Source organism: Crocodylus siamensis, chromosome 1 (genome assembly GCF_052110815.1).
Source record: "Crocodylus siamensis isolate JL-2025a chromosome 1, ASM5211081v1, whole genome shotgun sequence".
NCBI classification, from domain to species: domain Eukaryota; kingdom Metazoa; phylum Chordata; order Crocodylia; family Crocodylidae; genus Crocodylus; species Crocodylus siamensis.
The window spans coordinates 117,530,652-117,558,009 of NC_143395.1; the positions used below are offsets into that span (position 1 = coordinate 117,530,652).

Genomic DNA, 27,358 nt, shown 5'->3' on the forward strand with positions numbered 1-27,358 from the left:
TAAAGGGGGTGAGATTCTACCTTTGCTGCCCACCCCGCACCTGCCCCAGGTTCTGCTGAGGTGCTCCGCGGAATCAGCATCCGTCACTGCACAGGAAGGGATCCCCCCGGCCGGTGACGGGTGGCAAGTATGCAACACCTTCATCCGCGCTAGGTGAAGTGTAGAGCCCGAAAAGAGGACGACCTAACCTAAAGAGCGAGGACCAGCAGCCGTGCGGTGGTGCCGTTGACCCTCTGTGGCACTGTCGCCTGCCTACCCCAACCCCACTCCTCCCGACTCTTCTCTCTCGCCACCTAAGAGAAACCGAGCATGTTAAAGAGCTGCTACAGACTGTCCCGCAACCAGGACACAACATTGTGGGCACTGCGTCACAATAGGACCAGTTGTTACGTCGCCGGACTCGCATCCGAATTCGGAAACGAGTACATTTGAAACCCCATAGGCCTGGGGCAGGGGGCAGCGGAGGGGGTCGCAAGGCCTAATCCGTGCTGGAGCATTGCTAGGGACATCGTTCCCTCCTGGGCTTCCCTAATGATTGGGCTGCTCCTCGCAGGAGGACACGCATGTGGGAAGCTTTGCGTCCAGCCGGGGAAACGGGCATCAGCGCTAGAGTTGCCTGAAGACACGGAAGAATAAATGCCATTTTGTTCAACTGGAGCGACGAGGCATTACATTCCTCACCCCTTCTTACACTCATCCCAAAGAAAATGTTCTCCTGACCTCAGGTTCTCCAATGGAAAGGTATTCAGATGCTTGATCAGAAATCTTCCCAGCTTCATTCAGGGGCCAGAATTGATTGGTTGTTAAATTGCAATGTACAGAGATTTATTTAGAATAAGTGCTGTGCTTTGCTTTGGCGTGACATCATTTTCAGCCAACTCTAACATCAGGCAACAACCGCTCTTCTCCCTTTCCAGGATATGTGCCGGAGGAAAAAAAAGTGTCTTAACAGTTTTTTGTTGTTTTGTAAAATAAACTTCGTCTCTCCACCAATTTCTCTCCAAGTTACAGAAAGTGTTGCGACACTGAAATTCACAGAAGCACAGAATTCAGTGTTTCAGGAACAAGCAGCATCAGTATTGTTAGGAATCATTATTTTTGAAAAACCTGTAATCTTTATAACTACACACTAATTTGTCACCAGCTTTGAGAGGCAATTTGATCATATATTACTATATATACCATCTCTCCTGAGCTTATAAACCTCTCCTGAGGTGTCTAAGAAAACTAGAGAAGTTAGTGAGCCAGTCTGAATTTTTATTAATTTCCCCAGCTGCTCTGAATCAAGCAGTTTGGCTAGGGCATGGGTACCTCACAGTGCATAAGGAGAAAAGATTCAATGTAGAGGGATCAACAATTGCTGGCAACAAGAGTGTACCTTCAGTAGGAGACAAACCTCTGACCAGAATGAGGGGTGAGACACCTCTTCAGTTTGTTATGTAAATAACCATAACTCTCTCTTGCACTAAGTTTAAAACCTAGGCATAATTAAGACATTCCCTTGCAAAGCACAAGTATTCACTTGCTTTGGCTCATAGTTCCCACATGGAACTGGGGTATTCAAGTCTGAACTCCTAGGAGAGCATGCAAGAAGTACTGGGGGACCTGATGCACTAGTTTCAGGATGTCAAGGGGGACCATGTTAGATAAAGTTTTCACCTGGGAAAAGAACCTGAATGATCTAGGAAGAGAGCAAACAATTTATAACTACTCAGACACAGGTCACTTAGTAGCATGCAGGATCCAAAAGGTTAGGTTTACAGGAGACTCTTGACAGTCCACTAGGGAGAAAAACAACTCAGCCAAGGCAATAAAACTCAAGTTCTAAGCTGAATTGAAACAGCCACCAGAAGATAAATTCTTACCCCAACACATCGGTAAGAATGTTTTTGTTCAACAACTTGAATAATATTTTAGTCCTATTCTCAACCTAGACAGACAGGGATTTTTTTTTTCTTTAAAAAAAACAAACAAAAAACCCAAACAAACAGACAGGTATTCACTGTATGGATTTCCCTACAAACTACAGCCATAAATGCATGTTTCTAAAACTCCAATAACTTATTTTGAAATCCAGAATTTGTATTTTGACTCAGTCTGACCTCTTGGAAAAAGGATAACCTTTCACCAGCCATCAATGAACAAAACTATAGCTGCATTTCACTTCCTGCCAGCAAGCAAATCAATTGGAGGAATTAGTACAGAATATATCTTCTTGAAAAGCATGCATATTAAGTCTCTGTTTACATTTTTAAGGCCCTTAGTAGAAGACTTTTTCAAAAGAAAAAATCCAACGCTGTTTTAAATAGCATTTCTAATACAGGAATACTAACATAATGCTGTACCTTCACAAGAAGCAGTGGCTTAGTGATGATCTACAGGAGACAATTAGTAGAACTGAAGCATGGTAATCTTGATTGTTTTCAAGTGGGAAAAGGAAGAGATGAGCAATATAAATTGCAAGTGACAAGTTGCAGTACAGGGGTCAGAAACTAATGTCAGATCCTGGAATACAGCAATATCCCTATCCTTGCTACATGGTGATGCTTTGGTTCAACAGTAAAGAGCTGTAGTAATGCTATTCACAGGTAAGCAAGAAAACAGAGGAAGACCAGCAACTTTTAAACAATATCAAATTGTATTTGATTAGCAGTACAAGAATTTGCTTTCCACTTTGCATAAAGAAAAATCTAATTGTATTTTATTTATTATCCCAGGAGATGTTACACTAAGAAACGGATATTCAGGAAGTAGAAACAGATTCAGAAAACACTCAGAGGGAATGTCACTGCTTACCAATAGCTATTACATTCAGAATAAAAAAGATGAATTATACTGTCTGCCAAGGCTATAATTCCTTCTCTTCATTCAAAGCCCTTTTATAAAGTTGTAGTGTTTTGTCAGCAGAATGTTTATGATACAAAAGACAGTATACACACCCACACACCCTTCTCCCAAATACAACAGAAAAGTAAACTTGTATAGTGCCTTTACACAAAGCATCTTAAGGCGCTAAAATTTTTTTACCATTATGACAACTCAAACTTACTATGTCTTTGCTTTGGTTGACATAAAGCAAACAGATTAAAGGTCTTACTTTAAATACCAAAGGCATCTGAAACAAGTCTAATGGTACCTTGGGTAACCACAGCAGCATCTAAGAACCCACCCATTGCATTCCCTAATAGCTAAAATAACATTGAAGAAGTTCAAACAAATCATTCCCACTCACAGCTTTTCATTTTGCAACAGCAGAAGGTAAGATTTTAAGTCAGTCTTGAAGTGACTTTCTAGTCATATATTCTATAGCTTCTATTACAAAAACAGAGACAGAAAAAGATACAGCAAGAGGGCCTGCCCTAGGATAGAACATCATTGAACAATACATCAGAACAGTATTTACAATACAGTTACATGATTATAGAACATTTTATAAATACAATTTATATGTATACATGGGGAGCAAATACAAGACAAACCATGACTCAATTTTAATTCTTTACAAGTAAAAACATTTAATTTGAAAAAAGGCTGAACTAAGATTTCTGATTACAGAATCTCACAGCTGCTCATTATTAGTGTTCATTATCAGCATGAACTGGTCCCACAATAGGAATAAACCTACATTACAATACTCTGGAAGGTGTTAGATCAGTGGTTTCCAACCTGTAGTTTGCAGACCCTTGGTGGTCCACAGTCTATATCTAAGGGGTTTGTGAAAGATGGCTGTTATAAGTTGGGGTATTCATGTACTTTTGATTGATAATTCAAAGAGGTTCACACTTCCATTCAGAATTTGTTCAGGGTCCGCAAATGAAAATGTTGAAAACCACTGTTTGAGCAAACATTATGAAGGACTGAAATAGCCATACAGTAAACAATAGATACTAAGGATCACAATGTGCCTTAGATCCATGTCTGGAATTACAGTGAAGTCAATGGGGGCTCCATACATGGGAGCAGAAGAGCATATTGGAGAGCTTTGCATCACAATGGCTTATGAGAATATTTTAAATTTTCCTAGAGCAGACTTTCTGTCGTGAACTTGGATATCCAGGAGAGAAATGCATGCATCAATTACTGCAGCATCTAGACCACAAAGTTCAGAAAGTAGGAGCATCAGAAGTGTAATGCCAGGTAACAACAACAACAACAACAACAACAAGCTTTGAGGGCCCAGCAGGGGTTCTAGACCCAACTCCCCTTTTATATATCAGTAAGTATTCCAAAACAGCAGAATAGTACTTATCTCAGTAACCTGCATACTAACTTAAAATCTCAGTTAATCAATTTAATAAAGCATTCTCATTTTGCATTGTAGACCTTGATGGACTGGGAAAAGAGAAATGTGTTTTGATAATCATTAAAATGATATGGTTAATTAGACCAGACATTCTTTTCTAGGACATTTTTAGGAGTCAACAAACAATGAAAAATTGGCTAAATTGTTTTTAACCCGTAACTGCAAGTAGAGATCAAAATTGCCAGTTTTTAATGGAACACCTGTCACTATTATGAAGATTTTTTAAATAGTTTATTTTGAAAGAAAACTTGTATTTATGAGCATATAAAATGCTTGAGTATTTATACATTGCATCCATTTTACTATGTAAAAACTAAACATGATGAATATTAGAGTTGGTGAGATAGAACAGCTGTATTTAAGATAGGCACACAGGACATGAATTATGTTTTACAGATCCATGTCCTCTTAGATTATAGAAAAAAGTTACCTTTTTATTAAAAAGAACCAAAAAAAATGTTGTTACATAAATGTCTTTTCAACAAGAGAGTTCCTTCACAGCAGAAGAAACCAGAAAAAAATAGGACTCTCCTCTTAAAGACATTTACCTATGATAGCACCATAGGGCTACGTGTAGTCCTACTTGCTACAAGTTCTGAATGGTGGTTTCATGATACTTAATGAGGTCAGAATGCTAGTACAATGGCCTGGATCACAGTAAACAAGAAGTATTAATGCCTAGAGATGCATGATGAGTATTAGAAGATGGGAAGTTTGTTCCCGCTGGTGCCAAAACAGCAGGGATTTTTATTTTAACCTAAAAATAAATGCACTGGCATTTTCCTCTTCTCCCCACCAAGTGGTTAGCTATGGAAGAGAAAGAGGTCTTTTCCTCCCTCACCTATAGAAACCACCTTTCTTGTGGATGGGCCTGCTGCTTATAGCCATCCAACACTCATTAATGTTACAGCTATAGACTGATTCTAAGACTTCTGCTTAGCTGTTTCCTTAACACAATGAAACCAGCATTCAGAACAGTACTATGATAGCAGATGCAGCCTTCAGCATACAAAGCACCACAGACTGTTCTGCTTTGAATTAGGCTGTGAAGGATGAGGCACCAGACATGGAATGATGAAAACACAGACAGCTTGTATAGGGTGATATATCTCTCTATCAAGTTTGTTGCCAGGCACCTGTATAGTAGTGTTTCCCATTGGTTAGAAGTCTAACAAATGAAATTGGTTTTCCCAGCCAAAAAAAAATAAAAAATAAGAAATTATATATATAAAATGGTTCTGTTGCTTGTCCCAGCTTTTGAGTTAGTGAAGAGGAAATACTGAGAACATGCATTGTAGCTTATATATAAAATCTCAAAAGCCACAATGCATGATTTCAGTATTTCCTCTTCACTAACTCAAAGGCTGGGACAAGCAACAGAACCATTTTTAATTTTTCAAGCTATAATTTCCCCCCAAGCTATAAAGTTTTTACAGACTTTACAACTTCATTTCAATCAGAAATGAGACTGCAGAGTTTCAGTATAAATTTTTAGAAAAAAACCCCAAAAACTTAATTCCTGCCACATCTTTTAAGGGCTGCCCATAGGAAGAAAGCTAAATTAGTATTAAGCACTCACGCTAGTTCTAGAGTACCACAGTGCCCTAAATTCAGTTATTTTAAAAGTCATTTAAGTTAAATACAAATAAAACCTCCACAAATTTAACACTTTAGCATTTATAGTCATATTTTGTCCAAGACTGTCACTTCTTCGTTTCAAAGCTGTGAACTGTGCAGTTACTGTAGGGCATGGGGAATACTTACCAGGGAAATGGCTTATTTTACGTAGAATGGGGTGAATATTGTGGGAAGACAAAGCAAAGCAGACTTGTGTCAGATAAATCAGATTGCTTTGTAAGCATAACGTTCTGTATTTGGTCAACACAAGGCAGAATTGTCATTAAAAAAACTGGAACAAAAGGGAAATTTTTTTGTTTTAAATTATTTAGCATATGTACAAATAGATAACAGGCATCTCCTTTTAAAGAAATCACTCTCTCCTATTTTGAGTACTTCGAGTACAAAGAATTGATAATAAAATTTGGTACATAATTTATTTTTTTCTAACTTCAATTCTTTTCTAAATTAAAATGATCATAATGCTGGAATAAATTAATGTTTGAAATGGAGTTTCCTGCATTTGAGGGAAACAATGTGCAGAGAACAAAAATATTCTATCATAAAATTTTTCTTTTAAACGTGCACATATTCACCCTAGCAACCTTCTATCAATTCTCTTATTGAGAAGCATTTTAAAAAATGCTAACTGCAAAAAACATTCAGTTAAATCATTTTCAACTTTGCTGTTAAACATAAACTAGATCACGATTTTGAACCCCTTTGCCTGCCTGTCCATCGTCGTCATCTGACTGCTGTTCCAAGTTTCGTGGATTACTGTATTCATATTCAATGGGCTTTGGATTATTGTAAGGGTAGCCATTATCATCAAAAAACCTTCGGAATGTGAACTCATAAAAAGCATGTTCAGGATGTTTCCCATTTTTGTACCATCCATTAAGGGTGTCATTTACATTCCCTTCCTTATCATCACTCCATAACTTATCTGGATCAACTGGATCAAAATTTGATGTGTCTGTTGGATAAGCAATTTTGGGAATGTAGAAAGCAGGCTGCCGTCGCAAATCACTTGAAAAATCAATAGTTTTAAAAAACGGATGCACTTTTATTTCATCTGCACCATTCTTGCCCAAGCGGTCTTCTGGCCCTCGGCAGAGTTTTATAATAAGGTCAGATGCCTCTGGAGTCAACTTAGCTTGGGGTGGAATATGAAGAGCTGTTTGCCAATTGATAACCTGCAAAACAGAAAAAAAATGAAAACCTAACAGAAAATAAAAGTGAAACCTGGAAATAAACTGTTCAAAACAGGAAAAAAGGAACACTGTTTTCAGACGGCAAACAGGTGCCTGGAAAGAAGTTTTTTGTCAAAAATGCAACAAAGACATACTTCTGACAGTTTTACTGTAATCTATTTTAGGTATTTATATAATCCAGAGTATTTTATCACCTCATAGTCTTTGCTATATTTATCCTTACAATAACCCTGTGAAGTTTGAGAGTACTGTTACTGTCATTATTCAAAGGGAGTACTGAGGCACAGGAAAACTAAGAAAGAAAGATGCACTTGTTTTGACACAAATAAATGCAAAGTAATTCATTTAGGAACAAAGAATGCAGGCCACGCTTACATGATGGTGGGACTTCATTTGGAAAACAATGACTCGGGGTCATGCTGGACCATCAAATTAAACTGAGCTCCCAGTGTGATATGATAATTTAGCAACCAGCCCAGTCTTTGGGTATACAAACAAAAGGATACAGAGAAGCAGGAAAACGTAATGTTGTGTGAGATATTAGCGAGACCGGTACTGGGGTGTATTTCAAGTTATGGTGTCCAGATTTTACAAAGGACTAACTGGAAAGAGCTCCCAGACAGATTCAAGATCTGGAAAACTTACCTTACAGCGACAAATTACAGAAAGCTGATTAATGTATTTTACGCAAGAAGAAACTAAAATGAGACTTGATTACAGTTTACAAGCATTTCCAGGGGAAAGAAGAATTGTGGTAGTAGAGAACTCTAACATACTGTAAAAATTCAAAGACCAAAAACGGAAGCTAAACAAGGTTAACAGTCAAGCTCAAAGTTTCACCTAAAAGAGTAAATTTTACCTGGAACAAATTGCATAAGAATGTGACTGATTTTGTTACTCAAAGTATTTATAATGTGTTTCTCAAAGATATTTTCTAAAAATCAATCTGAAGTTACAGGTTTGATGCTGGAACTGGCAAAATTACTGTTGTTATCAATGTCACAACTTGGACAAATCAGTTATGTCAGTCAGACTGAAAATTCACAGCGATTCCATCTAGTCTTAAATATATGTAATAATAGTGTAGTAATACATACATTAGCATACAATATTACATGCCTATACATACACATATATACATATACACACATTAGATGCATTTCAATTCAACGTACAAATGCTTACATATAATTGTATGTGAACTTATATATTCATACAATAAGTTCAATATACATGAATGCATTTATTCCAAGAATAAATCTGTGAGATTCTACCGAGTAAGACAGCATTAGCCATTTCTCTCTTGCAACTAACATTTTTACAGGGTTCACAAGACCTATAAACAGGGCTGAATATGTACTATGTTCTACATTTTCTTTTATTAACATTTTCTCTGCTGTACCTCAAAGCATCATTTATTTTAGTCAATCTGGACTAAATCTAGAATGTTATATGACTATACGAGACTTGAGAAATAGTTATTAGTTTCTAATTCTGGGAGCAAGGGAGTGAGAGACAGAAACTGTTAAGTTCCTGTTCTGATGTCAGTAATGTCAGTTCAAAGTGACTAAAGGGTCAGCAAACTGTTTAAGAGCAGACTCAGGATCAAAATGGGTAAAAACACAACTCCTGACAAAGCATGAACAAATTAAGAACTCTGGAAAAACTTTTATAAAAAGTTTTATAAAGTGCCTCAATGAAGAATGCTCGGGTACTTTAGAAATACTAAATAATTTAGTGAGATACACTAATTAAATAAAAACTCACTAATTATACATAATCAGGAAACTAAGTAAAAGTATTGTACAAATCTGGACTCTGCTTTTTCAGCAAGGTGACATTTCCTACTGTTAACATCACATTTTTTCACATTACCTTCATTTGTGTTTCTGATGGTGTTTGTGCCAGGAAGGGAGGCTGCCCTACTAACATTTCAAAGAGAATTACTCCAACACTCCACCAGTCGCATAGCTGTGTATATCCTAAAACAAAAACAGATCTGTAAATAACCAAAACACTAGTCCCATAACTCAGTCTTACATTTTAAAGTATAACAGAACACCTGCAGAATTCCTCTCTCGTTTTCTTTCATATATCCACATTAATAAGGCACTGATATCAATTTTTGGCAAAACATTGCTATTTCCTGTGAAAAAGTACTGATCTTCAGAATGCATCAGCAAAATGTTTGGACATCAGTCATTCTGCAGAGTGATGGAACTAAGGAAGATTTACCTACCTGTTCGCAACAGTACTTCTGGTGCAATATAATTAGGTGTTCCAACAAGTGAATGTGCCAAACAGCGTTGATGCTGGCGTGCTGCCCTACGCTCAAGTGGTTTAAGTCTATCTCCACACCTGCAACTGGCTGGATCACCCCATTCATTACTGAAATCCATACTGTCTTGACGTGGATGATCACCTGCAAAATTATAATAAAGACGTTAACATAGTGGGGGTTTTTACCCAGGTTCTCAATTAAACCCATGTTTCAATTTTTTGTTTCTGCTTTATGAGGAAAAAAATCTCTTAATGAAGCCCAGCATTTTGAAAATGAAACTGATGAGCATGAACCTGTAAAGCAGAGGTCAGCAACTTTTCAAGAGCTGTGAGCTGAAAGAGCCAGACTTGGGTACAAGGTGGGCTGATGTTCTGACTCAGCTTTTCCCTACTGCTGCTTTCCACCACACCCACAAATCCAACCTTGGGCACATATGTTGCTAACCCCTGCTCCAGAAGACTTAGAATACAGGTCTGTGCACTCTGCTGGGAAGCTGTTTTTGTTTTGTTTTTAAAGTTGAACTTTGAATCAAAATAATTTTGGGGGAGCTGGGTGGGGGGGGAATAAATAATTTTTAAAGGGCAAAGCCCAAATCTCATCTTCTTTTCCATATTAAAGTGGGGCAAGGATGAGATGGTAACTGAAGTTGTTAAATCCATTCTGCTCTGCAAGAAGCAAAAAATCTCTGCAAATCCCCTGTATAACAGGGCTCAACAATATTTAGGAGCACAGGGCCACTTGCAATGTGGCCTATGCTGCCACCACCAGCGCAACAGCTGCAGTCACTGCTTCCCCTGCCACTGCCTCGCCCTGTCACCTGGCCACCACATTGGTAAAGCTCCTTATTGCCAAAATGCTGAAAAGTCCCCTACCTCAACAGGCTAGATCTGCTCTGCAAGCCATGGGTCACTGACCCCTATACTATATTTTATAAACTGTGAAGTAGGCTCTAAACTTGTAAGAAGAGAATCAATCAGGACGTTTGTTATATACGAGCAACACGTTGGAGACATAACAACTCTTGGGTAAAATATTCAAAATACTGAACTGCATTATGAGCCTACCTCCTGATTTAAAAATTAGCTGGATCAAGGCCAAGGAAGTTTCTGGTTAGGGACATGATTTCTAGTATAAAACCCCTCACCTACACATAGTAATATCAGTATAACTGATCCCCTTCTCTTCCAGGAATGAGGTATGCAATGTTATATTTTGGTACAACTAAACACTGGTTACATAATTTTGTTGATACCCAAATATTACAGCGACGGGTGTTCTGACTTTTAGATGTAAACTATCACAATCACTCTTTTTTATTATTCATCTATCAGCATGGAATGACATCAGTTCAGGTAACCAAAACAACCTCATGTATTTCTCTTACCACTCTGGTAGTATTTGGAATCATGGGTCCATCGAAAACCTGTACAAAGCCCGAAGTCAGTCAGTTTGATATGACCATCGCGATCGATCAAAATGTTATCGGGTTTAATGTCCCGGTGAATAAAACCCATCTTATGAACACTTTCAACCGCACAGGTGAGCTCTGCAGTATAAAACCGTGCCAGGTTTTCTGGAAAGACACCCATTCTAATTAAAAGACTCATCATATCGCCTCCTGGAATGTAGTCCATTACAAAATACAAGTTGTCTTTATCTTGGAATGAATAATATAGGCGAACCACCCACTCATTATCAGCCTCTGCGAGGATATCACGCTCAGCTTTAACGTGAGCAACTTGGTTCCGAAGGAGCACATCTTTCTTCCGCAAGGTTTTCGTTGCATATAAAGCATTAGTGTCCACTTTTCTTGCTAGGCAGACTTCTCCAAATGCTCCAACCCCAAGAGTCTTAATCTTTACAAACATTGTTTTGTCCATTTTAGCCCTTCTGAGACGAATGTAATTAGACTCCTTCTGACACAGCATCTTTCTCATCTGATCCCGGGCTTCAGGGGACAAGCCAACCTATACAACAAACAGAGCTTGTCTGTCAAGTGAACAGCATCATTCCTTTGTGGCAATCATCATACACACAGGAGGGTCAGGCAAAGTAAATCAAATACTTAAAACATAAAATGGGGAGCAGTTATCCAGGGGGTTTTTTCTTTTTACATTAACACATACTAGGAATCTATGAAACAAAAGTAACAAGACAAAATGTGCAATCTAAAGAACATTTAACAGCCAAACGCACAAGGTGCCATGCACCACCAGACTCTTGGTTAGGAAGGGAATGGGGTGGGGTGGAAGAGACGACAAGGTGATGGCAGTTGCCTTCCATTCCCTTCTAGAAGCAACTGGATTGCTGGGTTGAAGGAAAGCCAACTGGTGACCCACCCTGCTTCACAGATGCACTTCCCATGAATATTATTGATTAGCCTAGAAAATACTCTAGATACTCAATTTTAATCGATCCTAGTTGTCTTAATTCAGAAAAGTGATTATTGGAGTCATACTTTGTTTAATTCTTGAAATAGTTAAATGAACATACTGTTCTGCAGATTTTCCAACTAAACCACCCAGTCTGTTTCTCCGCATACTTAATTACTTATGTTTGTGTTTTCATTTGCTTAATTTAAAAAAGCAACTTTCTCAGGGTTCTAGCCCTTTCCTGCTTCTTATGAATTATAAAGAAGGCCTGAACAGTTTTTCTGCTTGTTTCTAACCCTTAAAATTCAGGTGCTGTCTATTCTATAAGACAATGAGTTGGCAGAAGACTTAAGCCATTCTGTGTGGCCCCCCTCACCTACTGCACTGTGCCATGTGGGATTACCCCCAAACCCCCAGGCCTTAGGCTCCCTCAGCACATCCTGCCCTGTCCCACACCCAGAGCTGGGGACAAGAAGCAGAAGCGGGAAAAGGGAAGGGGAGTTTGTAGTAGGCCTGTGCAAATAGGGAAATACTCAATTCATAGGACAGAGATCAATTCGGAGATTCGGATCACTGTCCCAAACTGATTAGGCCAAATCGGCTTTGGAAGATTTGACACCAATTCAGAGACATTTGCTGATTTGGCCATAGACTATAATAGGAAATCACTGAAATACCTTTAACTTCGTCATTTTTTGGCAGATTTGGATGAAAACACCCAGGATGGTAGCCCCTTCTGAGGGCATGAGGCCTGCCAAGTTTCAAGGAGATAGGTGCAGGGGTTTCTGGGAAATGGCACCTCAAGCTTCTGAAAGCAAAACTCATGACATGTGACTTTGTGTGTGTGCTAAGGCACAGTGCAATAAAAACAGCAGGGATGGTAGCCTGTAACAGGGGGCCTTCCCAGTGCCGGTTAGACCTCCACCCACCCATCTGTTTCTGGGCCAGCCGCCCGCCCCTCTTTTGCTCAGGCAAAAACAGCTCATGAAATGTACAGAAAGACTGCAGACAGAAGCGTATATGCTGTTTCTACGTCCCTCCCCCAGAGCACTGATTGGAAGGGGACTCAGGGAAAGATCACGGTCACTGGCCATCTACAGATGTCAGTCTCTCTCCCCCTGCTCCTCGTCCCTCTTCTCAGCTTCTGTTCCCCTGCAAGACTGCCTTCCGAATCTCCAAATCTTTTCCAAATCAATTTGGAGGCTTTTTTGTCTCCTGATTTGATTCGAATTCGGTGATTGGGCCTCCAAACTGGGCAACCGAAGCTTCGCACACCCCTAGTGTAGCTCCTGGCAGCTGTTGATGCTGGAGCTATGGGAATAACAGGAGACAGGCAGGATCCATGAGTTGGACAGCCCTAGAATGCATGGTTAATAAGTACTATTAAAATGACTATTTCGTTCATAGCTTCAATGACTCTCCTTTTCAAGCAATTACTGTTTGATCACCATGCTTATGTCAAGCCTCTACTACTGTTTTTCCTAGCCTCTCATCTTCATCACTTCTCTCACTCCCCTACTCTTAAACTAACCAGGACCAAACTCACTTGCTGGCCTTATTTCCCAAACTGCCTTGAACGCCACACTCTTACCATCACCAACATTCAGTCATAATCTAGAGGTTTTTCAAGTTCTCCATCGTCATTGTTTTTTCCAGGCAGTAACAAAATCTTGCCTTTCTTCTTCCATAACATCTAAAATTCTTAAGGCACTATTCCTAATGCAGTAGCACCTGACACCGTGAGGACTGGGGAACCACTATTTTAAACAATCTACAAACACAGGGTAAGAAAAAGCTACTGCCCAGAGTATATACCTTAGTATGACAAAGAGAAACAAGGAGAACAAGAGTAACAAAAATATGGCAATATGGTTATACAGGTAACTACTGCACCCGAGTTTGGGTTTCTAAAGTTATATTCTTTTTAATAACCAAAAAAAAAAAAGTCACCTATCCAAACCTGTACACTAGGCAATTGTAGCTGATTATTTGTGGGCATCACAGCAAAGAAAGGTGCTAGTACAGCTAGGTGGGTATTTTCTAATCAAATGATTTTAATTTAAAAAAAATGTCAGTCAGTCAGTCAAAAAAGAATCTCGAGGAAGAAATATATTAGGGTTTCAACAAAACTGAAATTTGAAAAAGGTTTCTTAGATCCAGGATGGAATTTTTGGTCAAAACCAGAAAGAGACTGTGCCTTAGACAAAGCCAACAGCTTAGTTGTTAGGACAGTCGCATGAGATGTGGGAGACTAAGGCTCTGGTTTTGGTTTGCCTAAGGACAATCAGATCCTTGAACAAAGATTTCCCACATCCCAAAGCGGTACTAGTCTCCCTGAGCCACTAAGTTATTCAGCTGTGAAGAAATCCCCCTCTCAAGAGGTTTTTGCAAAAAAAATAAGAAAGGCCTCACAGGCTCCTCTAAATTTTTTAAACAATGAGAAACCTGTTTCCTAACCAGCTCTACTCTCACAAGGAGATTTAAAACCTGAGGCATGGTATGTTCAGATAAAAGTCATGGATCCAGCCCCTCACTATCTCCCATCTTTCTTGGTTACCGCAATTTACTGCTCTATGACTTCATTTACACCTCATGTGCTCTATCAAAACTCTGCTGCCAAGATCATTTTCTCTGACCAAACTATTCCACCTTCTTTAGTCACAGTGCTGGGCTCTACCTCTTCCACTGGATCAAATGTAAAAATATCACAGTAAAAACCTCCAAATTTGTGCTCCTCATAACAGTAATATTTCATATTGCATCCTGATCACTTTGTTCCACCAAAATTCCCCAGATCAATATCCGATCTGTCATCTTTTCCCAGAAATGGCTTCACACTTTCTTCCACATCACCTACTACAATTATAACACTTTTTCACAATCTGAGCTGTGAAAAATTCTCTCTCTCAACTCACTTCTACCATGACATCTACAAAAAACCAAACAGTCCCCCATTAACAATTCTTATAAATAAATACATTAAATGTAAACAAACACTTTATCTCCAGCACTACAATGTGCTGAATAACCACACCACCTCCACCCCCCTAGTCTTGTTCATACCTATATCATGACTAATTCAGCTTATACATTCTTCTGGGCAAAGATGTTTTGGAGAGGTGCCAGGCACACCTTTTTCACCATCAGACACAAGAGAATGATAACAGAAGCAACTGCATATTGTATACCTTCAAAACACATGACTACTTCACCTCTAAGACACAGTTGCATTCTCAAGATACCCATTCTCCAATAAATAACTTCCATAAGATATCCATCTACCTCTGCCACTGAAGAACTTGCACTCAGTGTAACATTTTAGTGGCCTTTTTGCTCACTTTCCCTACAGAAGGAGAATAATGGGAATATAACCATAAAAATCTCCCTGGTATAAAAAAAAGAAACTTGTTTTGAGAGGACCGCTTTAAGTATGCAGGGAAAAAAAATTATGAATGTCATCATAAGTAACAACTATGCTTACACTATTGTTGAGCAGACTCAGTTAAGTGCCCTAAGTAAGAAAGGAAAGTAAGGTTTGCAAATCAAAATTAGTGATGATCTTGCACTCAAATACCCAAAAGTAATTAAAAAAAACAAAACAGTTTCATGCTTTAGTTTTGATGCAGGTACACATGCAGAGACCTATAGAAGAGGGACATGCTATTCTTAATATAATGCTGTTGCTCCAAAGTCTTACTTGCCTACATAGTAATGGAGGCTACAGAGGTCAGCAAAGCTTCCAACACCTTAACAGTTTAAATTAGCTGTTAGTGAAAGTGAAAAGGAAAGAAAGATGACTAAGAATAAAGATCCTGAGAAACTTCAAGGAAGAAGTTTTACTAAAACTTACACAGGCTGCAATTAAGCAAACACTAGTATAATAATAGTTTAAATAAAGGCTTTAAAAGAACAGGATAATAGAGATGTAAAAGAGTCATTTCAAGATGGCAGCTCAGTCAAGCCAATACATCTTTTAACAGATTCAGTCAAAGGATCTCTATCAACTTAAAAGTATATTTGTGTCAAATTCTTTTCAGTATTATGACAAATTAAAAAAAAAAAAAAATCACTATTTTAAGATAACAGCTAAAATGATCTATTTTTCCCTCCAATTTTAACTTCTGTTCTGTGCCATCTGTGTGGATCTTTACACAACAGTTTTCTTTTTAAATAATAAACTGTAATTGTAAAAAAATGCAAATGTAGGTAGACAGAATCAAGGGTAGGTTTAACATATATAGACAGTTGAAATTCAAGGTCAAGCTAGTTTCATCTTCATTTCTGAATGCTGTGAAGAAACCTAAAATAACCTGGTAACGCTAGTTTATGCACAACCATACAAGGAGTTACTTTCCCAGTTCCATGAGTACATGTTCCATTAAACTAAGTCTTAAATACTCCACCCAAAATCAAAATATACTGGGCTCCAGATACTATTTTGCCTCTACAATTTCTTAAAGTGGAATCTTAGATACCTAACTCTACCTAAGCTCTGTTGCAATCCAATTCTGTTCTAAAACGTGCATAACTTCTGAATTCTTCAAATCCTTAGATGGAGAAATGCCACATAGACAACTATTTGACACCGACATGTAAACGCAACAGTGCCCACCATTTTAGCCTACGGGCTAAAACATTCATTGCTCATGAAGTGAAAGCTCTGGATTTTAGGCCCTCCTCATGCTCCCAATGCTGTTTATCCAACCACTAAAGCTGGTAATCCTTTCCAACCAACGGCCCAGCTTCAACAATAGGGGTGCAAGTTGTTCTCAGCTGTGCCTACCAATACCCTGATGGTTAAGGCATTTTGAAGGATTGAGAATCATTGGGTTCAAATCTTCTAAGGGCCAGGTAGACACAGAAACCAACGTCTCATTTGCAAAGTAAATGCCTCGACTCCCAGGCTACTAAGCAAAGGGCAGGCACCATTACCACCCTCCACCCCACTTCTCACTTTACACTGAAATCAGTTTTGCTACCCGCCAGTTAGATGTGCTGCTTCAGATATGTCTCCCAACAGACAAGACTAGGATAGGTCTCTGGGGGCATACTAAATGCATAGAGAGAATGGACGAGGTATATCTCCCCGAGTAGAACTGGATTCACACACCTGAGGTGAAAGACATACTTTTGGGGCTAGTGATAGCAAAGACTTAGATATAGGTAGAACAGAATCTGAGTGATGGTGGCCTGATCCTACATTTCTTATGTGCCCAGAACACCCAGGAATACTGAACAGCAAGTTTGTACAGGATGGAAGATCATATTCTCAGACATTTAATGGGAGGTGACTGCAACATCTAAAAATGGAACGAATTCTCCACTTTCAAATATCGTATTTGTATAATTTCTGCTGTTTGCCATGTGCCTTTTGAATTATGTATAACTAGTCATGTAAAGTACATTTTAAAAACTAAGCTTCTTAAACAACATCACATATTTGTACAAACAAGCTGGTGAAAGCAAATGGGGTAATTATCTGGGGCTCTATTAATGGTCACTTCTTCCTAAATTGCATCTAAAAAAAAAAATTAAAATTAACATTTATTTTTCACTCTTGGGGACTAATCACTTTTCCAACCCAGGATTGGCAGTGCCCATGGAAAATTTTTTAGCCATGCAGCTAAATATTAATGAATCTTATAATAATTTCCTTTCTTTAAAAAAAAGATTATTTCCTTTAAAAAGGCAAATCAACCCACATTAAATAGTATTTTAAAACCTTAGTCTCTACAGAGAAGCACTGGACATCCCTAAACACTGAAGAGCTAGCTGTTCCTCAAACAAAGAGAAGCACATCTGCAATTAATATAAATTTTGTAAAATTCATACCCCAAAAGCAGTTCCATTCAAATATTAAGAAGAAAGGTTTTTTTTTACCCTCATCATTTCATTCTCTAGTTGTTTCTTACGATGCAATCGCTGCTGATGACACTTTAGTATGTTTTCCACATGTTGTTCCATGAAGAATTTAAAGGCCTGAGGAGAATAGCTTTGAATACGAGACTCTCTTCGTTCTTCATCCTTCTTGTTTTTCCTAACTGGAACAGGTGAGGTTGTTATTTGTTTCTTCTCCTTATCTGCTCCATCAACGCATTCATAATTCTTTTCACTCTCGTCTTCTTTAGGCAAAGCAGACTGATCATCTTTGCTAGGTTTGGTTCCTGACTCATAAGGACCGATAGACTGAGTCTGGTGCAGCAAGTGTTTTGGGTAAGGTGGTGGAGGACCTTGGTAATTAGGAGCCTCTGTAACAGGAGACATAACTGTCATATTTGTAGATGGACCTTCAGAAAACGGGATGGGCTGGACTGTCTGCACTGGTTGTGGCATCCAGGAAGGGTGAGTTGGTGCTAAGGCAGTCTGCAGCTCTGGCTTTAACACACGCATACTTTTTACTGGCTGCTGAATGGGAGCTGGTGTTATAGCTGTTACTGTAGTGGCTGAAGGCTGAGAATTACCAGAGTGACTCTGTCTGCTTCCATGATGGTTATTAAAAGAGTTTGACCTTACTGGAATGTTAGGTTGCCACGTAGGGATTTCGTGTCCATTGCCAGGTGATGACTGGGGCTGTGTAGCTGAAGGCTGTGACCAGGATGTTGGTATACCAGCTACATTTATATTATAAAGTTCCATGTTGTGGCTGTTTCTATTTGGCACCATCATAGACTGAGGAATATTTCCATTGGTGTATGCTGAAGGAGGAGCAGATCCTCCTGCTTGCATCTGCAAAGCTGTCGGACTTTGTCTGTTAGTTGGGGAAATAGGATATGGAGGAGGAGGTGGTTGGCGATTCATTGAGTTCCCAGATACAACGTTCTGATGAACCATGAAGTCTGTCTGACAATTGCCATTCTGCATTCCAGCTCTTCCTGATGGAAAGCTAAACTTACTACCAGCAGAACTCTGCATGATGATTGGTTGCCTGCCAATGGGAACAGAACCAATACCTCTCTGGCCCTGTGTAGATGTGCTTATGGGTGGAGGATTCATAGGTGGGGGTGGATAGCCATCCGGCCATGCTCCTGGTGGCACTGGTGAAATGCGGGAGATCATGTATTCCATACTTCCAGAATAACGTTTTGTTTGAGAATTTGGTTCCCAGGAAGAAGGTGGCGGAGTTGTTCCTCTTGGTGGAGGAGTCTGCCCTCTAGGTGGTGGGGGAGGGGGTGTAACACTCCTCATCTGTGGTGGAGGTGGTGGATTCACTCGCTGTCCATTGACAGAATGAGCCTGAGCAAATGCTGTTATTCCAGAACCAGATAAAGGCCTTCCTACATCTGACTGAGAACTAGGGCTTTCTGAGCGGTAAACTACACCATCTCCCAGTGGAGGGCCGTGTCGCTGAGGTACCAAGGACTCTTTAGAACCTTTCCAGCTCTGTTTGCGGTTAACTGATTGCTGTACGCCACCTGCTTTTACAAGGGGGAAAAAAAACAGCAAATATTTTAAAAGAATTCTACATACAGCCAGAAATAGTTTACTTCTCTACTAAGTCAATCACTTCTTATTAGGCAAATACATTACTTCTATTACATAACTAATACAAGTGAAAGCTATAGCATCTCTCTCAAGATTTTTTTTGAATAATAAGAAAGCTATAGATATCTATCTATTGATATATATTTATATATTTCATTAGGAAACACTGAATAAATAAAAAGTTATCAACCTATATTTTACACCAATTTTATCAGTGATATTTACAATCTTACATGCACAAAACTCATTTATATTCTTGATCAGTTCAGGGCCTTTAAGCAAGTAAGGTAGTCAGCTAATGTGCTGATAGGACTTGTATGTTTGCAAATAGGCTCAAACAAATTTCCAGTTAAACTTATTCAGTTCATCATATGCAAAGTTCTATTAATTAAAAAAATGCATTTGCTGGAAGATGCACCATGGTTATTGGTAAGAAAAATTTAAGGATAGCAGGAATCAAACTGAATGCATTCACAAAGCCCAATTCAGCACTGAATTCTTAATTTCAACTCCATTTAGATTTAGCAGTTTTGCCAAATACCAGGAATTAATTACAATATAAATTTGTTATATGAGCAGGTCTCTCTCTAATCTAAGAGATCATTTTTTTCAAGACTATATTGAGATTTTTAAATATATTTATTTTTAGAGCTGAAAGTCATGTTTCCAAATCAGTGCTTAAGGTTACGTTATATAAGTAAAAAATTACTGTCAAAATCTAGCATTTCATCACAAGTTTCATACAAATTCCAGTTACCCTATTTATTTGGGTTGAAAGAAAATAAGCTGAAAACAAATGTCCTTTTCTAATACTGATAATTTATGAGCAAGAAAACAGCACAGTTACATCATTCAGCCCCTGGCTTCAGTCACCCAGAAGCTAAACTGATTCTTTTTTAAGTTTACTAGGCAGCATTTAAAAAAGTAAATACATTTAAATGCATATTACAAAACTGTCCAGAACAGTGCCCCAGTGTATTAATGCACCTTAGGGCAAGTTATAATAGAACAAAAGCAAGCACAAATCATGGCTACAATTGAGTTTCCAATATAAGCTCCAGTTTGGCTTATCTAAAAATCTGCAAAAGCACAATATCAGCCTTAAAAATATTAGGCTAGGTCTGGGACTAAACTGGAAGCAGAGCAGACAAGGGGCTCTTGAAGTAGACACCATAAAATGGATTATTCAAAATACAACAACAATAAAATATATGGCAACTTGTGGCAGAAGTAAAGTATACAGAAAAAGAAAAACTATGCTATTATTGATCTTTAAAGCTGAGATGCAGTGCCTGCTCCCCGACATCAGTTGCAAATTAAAATTCAGGGTTAAGTAACACAAATCACAAATTTTAGAAAGTAGACACAAAAAAAGAGAAATCAAAACACGATTTCTTGTGAGACATACTGAAAACATACCCTAAAAGCTCATGTTCATATTTTAAAAAGGATTTCTCACAATTTTCTCCATTAAAAAAAAAAATGGTATCTCAATCATCTACTTCATAGTTAAATATATGTCCCACATTCCGTCTCCTCAAATTATGAGTGGACAATGGAAATGTTTGACTGTTTAACATTTCCTTCCTATGAGAACACACACATTGTGTTATTAAGTTACTGGATACACATACCTGGTGGTTTCATGCCTGCATTAACAGGTCTGGCTGCTGCTGCAACCATCTGTTCTCGACGAGGATCCTGGTAGCTCATTTTACTAATGAATTCAATTGCTGCTTCTATGCTACGGCTGTTAGTTTGCCTAAGAGCTTGTACAACCATATCCTAAAGGGAAAGTAAAAAAAAAAGTTTGTTTTTTCACTACCAGAAGGAGAGAGTCAAAAGCCCTGCAGCTGAAATTTTGAAAATCCAGCAGGATTTAGCCAGGTATCCTCAATTCTAACAAAATTCGTGACTAAACTCCCTTTACCACTTCCAAAAAAACCCAAAAAACAAACAAACAAAAACAAAAAGCCTCTCTCTGAGCAAACTGAGTAACTGTACTAGCATCACATAACCAGATGCTCAAAAAAAGGTTACCTTGTAAAGCATCATACTGAACTAGCCAAGTTGTCTGAACCTCATAATTGCTATTACAATCACTTTGGTCATACACCTGCACATTATGAAGAGGCAATGACCTCTGCATAATTAAGATCGTAATCAGCGTCCAGTACAAATCTCCAGTTTAGCCCTCCATACAGCTATGGCTTGAAAAAACTGCCTGGCTTGAAAACTGACTGGATTTCCTGAATGTTTCTGAAAGGTTACAAGTAACAAATTTTACCTAGAAAATCTGAATTTTGTCTAATGCTCGTCTTCTAGTTCAAAATGGCCTTTAAACTTCAAACCTTCTATCTACCTACACTTTCTTAAAAAGTGATGTATTGAAACTGTTTGAAGAAAACAAGCTGATACCAAGCAACGTTAATAATCATTACTGCTGATAAATTTAGGCCCTGTTCTTTTTTTTCGGTATGTAAAAGGAGGCTTCTGCCACTGAACTTCAGTACGAGGAGGGTCAAGAACTATAAGAGGGATTTTCAAAGGAGCCAATTTCAGATTTTCAAATTCAGATTCATTTGAAATGTTCTGAGGCGCATTTGCTTAGCTCTCCCAGATTCATTTGAAATACTCCATCTACATGATTAAGTATGTTGTCTTCTACTGACTAATTGCAACTTTGGAAAAATAAACAAAAACAATATAAAGGGCCTTTTTACAGGTAACAAGGAGATTTCATGCACCTCAAATGATAAAAGCTCATGGGAAAAGACCAATCCAGTTCTGCCAAAGTATATTTTACTACGGAGTGCAGGCAGCCTGTAACAATAGCTAGTGTTGATCCCCCTAGTAACTACAGCAAGCATTCTAATGCTTTAAGAAGTTTAAGATTCATTCTTTTTGAGATTATTTAAAAACAAATATCTGAGACATCTCTTACTGTGAAGTAGCTTACGTTTCTGCTCCCATCAGACATGGAATCATATTACTTGATTTTTTTTTTTTTAAACTCAAGCAGATTTAACCTGGGCAACCACTTCATGGTTTCTTAGTCTACAGCAATGAATACTTGATAAATGCCAGGACATTTGATACTGCTATTGGTTCACATGATGTATACTTCTGAATATACAAGGAAAACACTGCTTGACAACTAGATACATCCTTCACCATTGAACATAATGGAAAAGAGAGAGCCTTATAACATCCAAATTTGTAGTGAACAATTTCAAATAACAAAAGCAAGCATGCTGAGTTCATACACTATTTGTAAGTGCTGATGAGCTGACTGTGATCAATTCTTACAAGAATATCAAGGAGATTTTTGCTCGTACAGCCACTAGGGAATAACAGATTTTAGTTTCTAGATATTATTTGATAAGCCATCATTTTTCTGTCAATGTAATAACCTAGCAAACTATTTATATAGTTAAGTAGTCTTTATGTACCTATATATAAAATTTATTTACCTTTATATACCTTACTATATAAACACTGAATTAAAAATGTAGGCACACAAAGTAAAAAAACCCAAAAAAACTACAAAAAGATTAAAAAGTTACAATTCATGTTGCCATGACAATAGAATTATCCTGTTTGCGGAATTTAAAAGAAAATAAAACTTATTTAAGGGCATCAGATCTTACTACTCACATACCAGTAAAGCCCAGAGGAGTCTTAAAGAAATTAATACTTTGTCACTACACATAGCTGTCCCAGAGTAGGACATGATGACAACAGTAATCAACACAAAATATTTCTAAGGGATAATTAACATACATATTAAAACTGACTGGCTTCAATAATTAATTCTACCGTAAAAGTACACAAGTTTGACATGCAACTAAAAAGACTAGGGGTGCACCAATAAAGAATTTTTTGACCAACACCGATGGCCGATTATTAACTAGCCATATCGGCCAATACTGATAGCCAATTCACAGGAATGCAGCCTGGCAGCTTTGAAAGCGGAGTCCTGCCAATAAGTCTGTGGGAGAGGGAAGGGGCATGGGTAGGGGAGCAGATCAAGGCCCTCACAGCGAGGAAGGGAGTGAAGCAAGGGCAGGCATTGCCAAGCTGGGGCGGAACGCAGGGTGGAGCTGCGGGCAGCTTGTCTAGAGAGTGTGGGGAGATTGGGCAGCTCCCCGCTGTTGGATGCACCACCAGGGAAGACATGGGGGGGTCATATGCTTCTGGATCTGTGCATGGGGCGAGGGTGAGCTGCCCGCTAAAGACTCGGGGCCAGGGGCTATGCCAGCCTCCCCGCAGAGAAGGGCTAAGCCAGGGCTGTGCTCAGGGTGGGCTCAGCTGCATGGGGTGGGTGGCAGTGGCGGTAGCACTAGGGGGAGGCTTGGGGACCTATGGCCACCCCAAAATTCCCTGTAGCCCCCCCCAGTGCTGCCACCGTCCACCCCACACAGCTGAGACCACCCCACCCGCCCTGTTGCTTCTGTTTACAAAACTAGAAAAAGTCTTGAATTAGAGACATATAGGTGTGCTTCATCAGCTGATGAAGAAACAAGCAAAACCTAATGTAGATTTTTTTGCATTATTTTTTATATTTCTTGTAAATAACTATAGCACAGTAACACACAAGATGCATGAGCCCAAACTCAAGCAAGCCTTGGCAGCCAAGAGAAGGAGAAATTGAGATTTACATATTTAAGTGAACTAGGATCTTGCTCAGTTGTATTTTTTGAAAACTACAGATTTCAGTTCAGCCACAAATTCTGAATCCCACCCCAATCTGGAATGTTAAGATAGGCAAAAAACCTTTATTTTTCCATGTGGGCAGTCATGGCTAACTCTTAACTACACTTACTTGAAGTATTTACTAATATCACCACTGAGCAGAATACTGCAACATGGCATACAAAGTCCCTGCCTAAAAAATTTCAAGTGAACTAGCACAAATTATTTTGATTCTTTGGTTTATTTAAGACTAGCCTGCTACTATAGCTTCTGGTCACTATTGTAAATAATTATCAGAACCATTCCTTCAGAACTGCATCTTGACAGTTTTAAATCAATATTGATGTGACAATATTTTTTGAACATGGAGGATCTGAGATCTGCACTCATTTTGCATGCCAAGTTTTGTGCTGATTTTCATAACAAATGCATGTATAAATGACTAATTAAATCCCACTAGTATTCATAGAGTTATACTGTAAACATACACAAAGTTGTCTACATGATTATTTTTTAAATCCTAGATTCCTGGAAACCAAATATTCTGTCAGTAGATCACATCGGATTCTTTCACCTATTAAAATAAAATAACGGAAACAAGTGCAAGAGATAGTGGAGTACAGGACATGATTTTAAACAACTACAAAACAATCATCTCAGCTGTATGCTTATAACAAGCTACAGTACAGACTTTCAAAAGACATCCTTATGGGACTTCACTACAATTTCTATACTTCCCCTGAAAAGACACTACTTATATTTAAGTTACATTTTATTTATGCATATTAACTGTCCAGAATAGTAAGATGACAAATGCAACCGTGTAGTATTAACATTCAGTCAAGAACAATTCTTTTTATTTTCATATCTAAATTGCTGCCAATTACAAATTATTAAATGCTAGTTTACAAGAAAAGTAAAAGCATTTCAGCCTTAGTTTTGGTTTCCTTACTATACAAGAACTTAACAATTCTTAACTACAACATATTTTGATCAGCCTAATGCAAAATTCCATTAGAGCACTCCAAGGAAAATTCCAGACTTTGAGAAATTTACTCCTCTCTACACAAGGGATAATGATAATTAAAGCCAACTAGCACTAATCTTATGGAAAGAACAGTTTATTCTGGATGCAGGGGAGGTGGGGAGGAGGGGGTAATAAGGCTATTTTTCTGCCACTAGCAAGTTAATTCCTTTTTTCATATTTTTTGCTAGGTAACAGTTAAAAACAAACTGGCATTTCAAGGAATCAGTATGCCAATCATACATATGCTACTTAAACGGTAATTACAAAAACTTCATACAACTAAAATATGTATTTCTGTAATATCTGGCAAAATATATATCCTTAAAATAATTTTACCTCATCAAACCCAGCAGCTTGTAGGTCTTGAAGCATCTGTCGATTGACTTCAGAAGTTCCTTTGGCTGAAGAGTTGGTTTCATTTGCAAAAGGCAGAAGGGAGTTCCGAATTTCCTGCAATGCTTTATGATACGTTACAAATTTGGGGGGATTTCGGCCTTGTCTGGGATCTTCAGTTGATATTTTACCCATATTGTGTTCAGCCTTGGCAGCATCTGAGGGCTTAGGTAAATTCCTAAGGCTCTCTCGTATTTCTTGTAACATTTGCCGGCTGCTGCCAGTGTAGTTACTGGCAGGGAAAGTCTTAGGCCTCATTTGTCTATACCCTTCTGGCTTCTCGCTTCTCTTCATGAAAACATGTATATAAGCAACGGCCACCAGGATTCACAGACACGAAATCCAAATATGGCTGGCTGGTAATTTCCCAACTCACTTTTAAAAGCAGCAATGAAATATTCGCTATTGCTTGTGGTTCCAGTTGAGCTGAAATTCTTTCCGCCCCAAGTCAGCTACCCTGTAAAAAAAAGCATTCCAGTTACACATGCAGCTACCAGCAGGAAGTTTATTTGCAATGAATTTGTGCAATATTTCATCTATATTTACTAAAGCCATCATAAGCAACTTGTTATTTAGGCAGTCTTTAACAGATGTAAATCACAGGATATTTAGTCTTCTGCTGTCAGAGCTTCATCCATGCCAGGGGTTTTGCTGGCAGAGCTCTTGGCTGTGGTGCATGATCTTTTTGTGCTTCAGGATGACAGAATCTCTGCTAACATTACCCTGTAATGTAGACACGTGCCTAGAAGACGAGAGATAAAAAGAAAAGGAGAAACAGGAAAAGTAAACCAGGACTGATTTCCCCACTGCTAGTACCATTCATCCTGATGGCCATCTTAACCTGTTGTATTAGCACCAGTAAAATTACCAAAGTTCTATATATCAAATGAAAAACAGGGCAGAGCAAAGGATGGAGACTAGAAATACGGACTCTCATATGCTATTGCCAAGCTTTACTACTACTCAAGCTGATAAGCTGATCAGTTAAATTTAGATCTCCAGCATATTATCAGTTTTTTCTACATCTCAGATCTGCTTCACACTTCACATTGTGTATTAACTTTTTAAACTAAACTAACTTTTAACTAACTTCCTTTTTTTAACTTTTTATAAACACAGTTTTTATCCAATGCTACTGTCAGAAGGCCAGTATTAGCTTTACTGGCTAGGATGTAGGTCTCTGACTTGGCTGCAATCCCAGAAGTAACATTTATATATGTTGGCACTTCTGAAGTAATCAACTTTAAATAGTCTGCCAAGGTGATGATATGGTAAAAATCTAGGTGCAACAGATTTTGTGCTCTTACAGTACCAGAAAACCCCAATATATTTTAAAATGAGTAAATCTGAACTGAATATAGTAACTGTTGTTAAAAAAATATTTTCCCAGTGTTTTGTTCAAAATCATGATAATAAAGCCACGGATTTTCATTAAATGTTACCAATAAAAACTACAACCTTAGTCTATATGCTTGAGTTATTTATGAAAAATTTTACTTCTTGAATCTGGACCTATAATGTACATGGAATTTTCAAATCACCTTGTTGGAAACAGTATCTTAATATGCTGGTATTACTTAATATCTACCCAAATATTTTTTTTAAATGTAAGCAGTAAACTTAATTTTCAAGCACGTACCTCACTAAAGCAAGACATGGTCATTGTAGTGCCTGAATTTAGAGTTAGAAAGAAGATGGAGAAAAATCAAGGGAAAGGAAGGACACAGTGACACTTAAGGCCATAAATTAAAATAAGAAACATACGTGTCCCTTGATGGTTATTTTATTATTATTCCATTACTCTGAGACTTCAGAACCAAAAAAGGACCATTATGATGATTTAGTGTATTTTCCTATATAAGGTAGGCCTAAGAACCTCACCCAATATCAGCTGCATCAACCCCTAACCTATTTGAACTAGACCACATATTGTTAAAAATCTTAAGCCAGTGATGAAAAATCTACCACCTCCCT

The 27,358-nt window shown here is 38.3% G+C and overlaps 1 protein-coding gene across 2 annotated transcripts in view; it reads right to left on the reverse strand.

The window, feature by feature from the left end:
• Window positions 1-2,616: 2,616 nt before the first annotated feature.
• LATS1 (large tumor suppressor kinase 1) overlaps window positions 2,617-27,358 on the reverse strand; it is a 29,707-nt gene continuing 4,965 nt past the window's right edge. The window contains exons 2-8 of one of the 2 annotated variants that reach the window (XM_090041230.1): window positions 25,328-25,841; window positions 20,904-21,054; window positions 17,668-19,202; window positions 10,800-11,382; window positions 9,374-9,556; window positions 9,010-9,116; window positions 2,617-7,116 (exon numbers count right to left, since the gene is read on the reverse strand). In XM_090041230.1, the coding sequence (XP_089897356.1) occupies window positions 6,610-7,116; window positions 9,010-9,116; window positions 9,374-9,556; window positions 10,800-11,382; window positions 17,668-19,202; window positions 20,904-21,054; window positions 25,328-25,678 (3,417 nt within the window). In that variant the 5' untranslated portion in view covers window positions 25,679-25,841 and the 3' untranslated portion in view covers window positions 2,617-6,609. The remainder of the gene's footprint in view (window positions 7,117-9,009; window positions 9,117-9,373; window positions 9,557-10,799; window positions 11,383-17,667; window positions 19,203-20,903; window positions 21,055-25,327; window positions 25,842-27,358) is intronic. The other variant, XM_090041232.1, reaches the window with a different exon arrangement.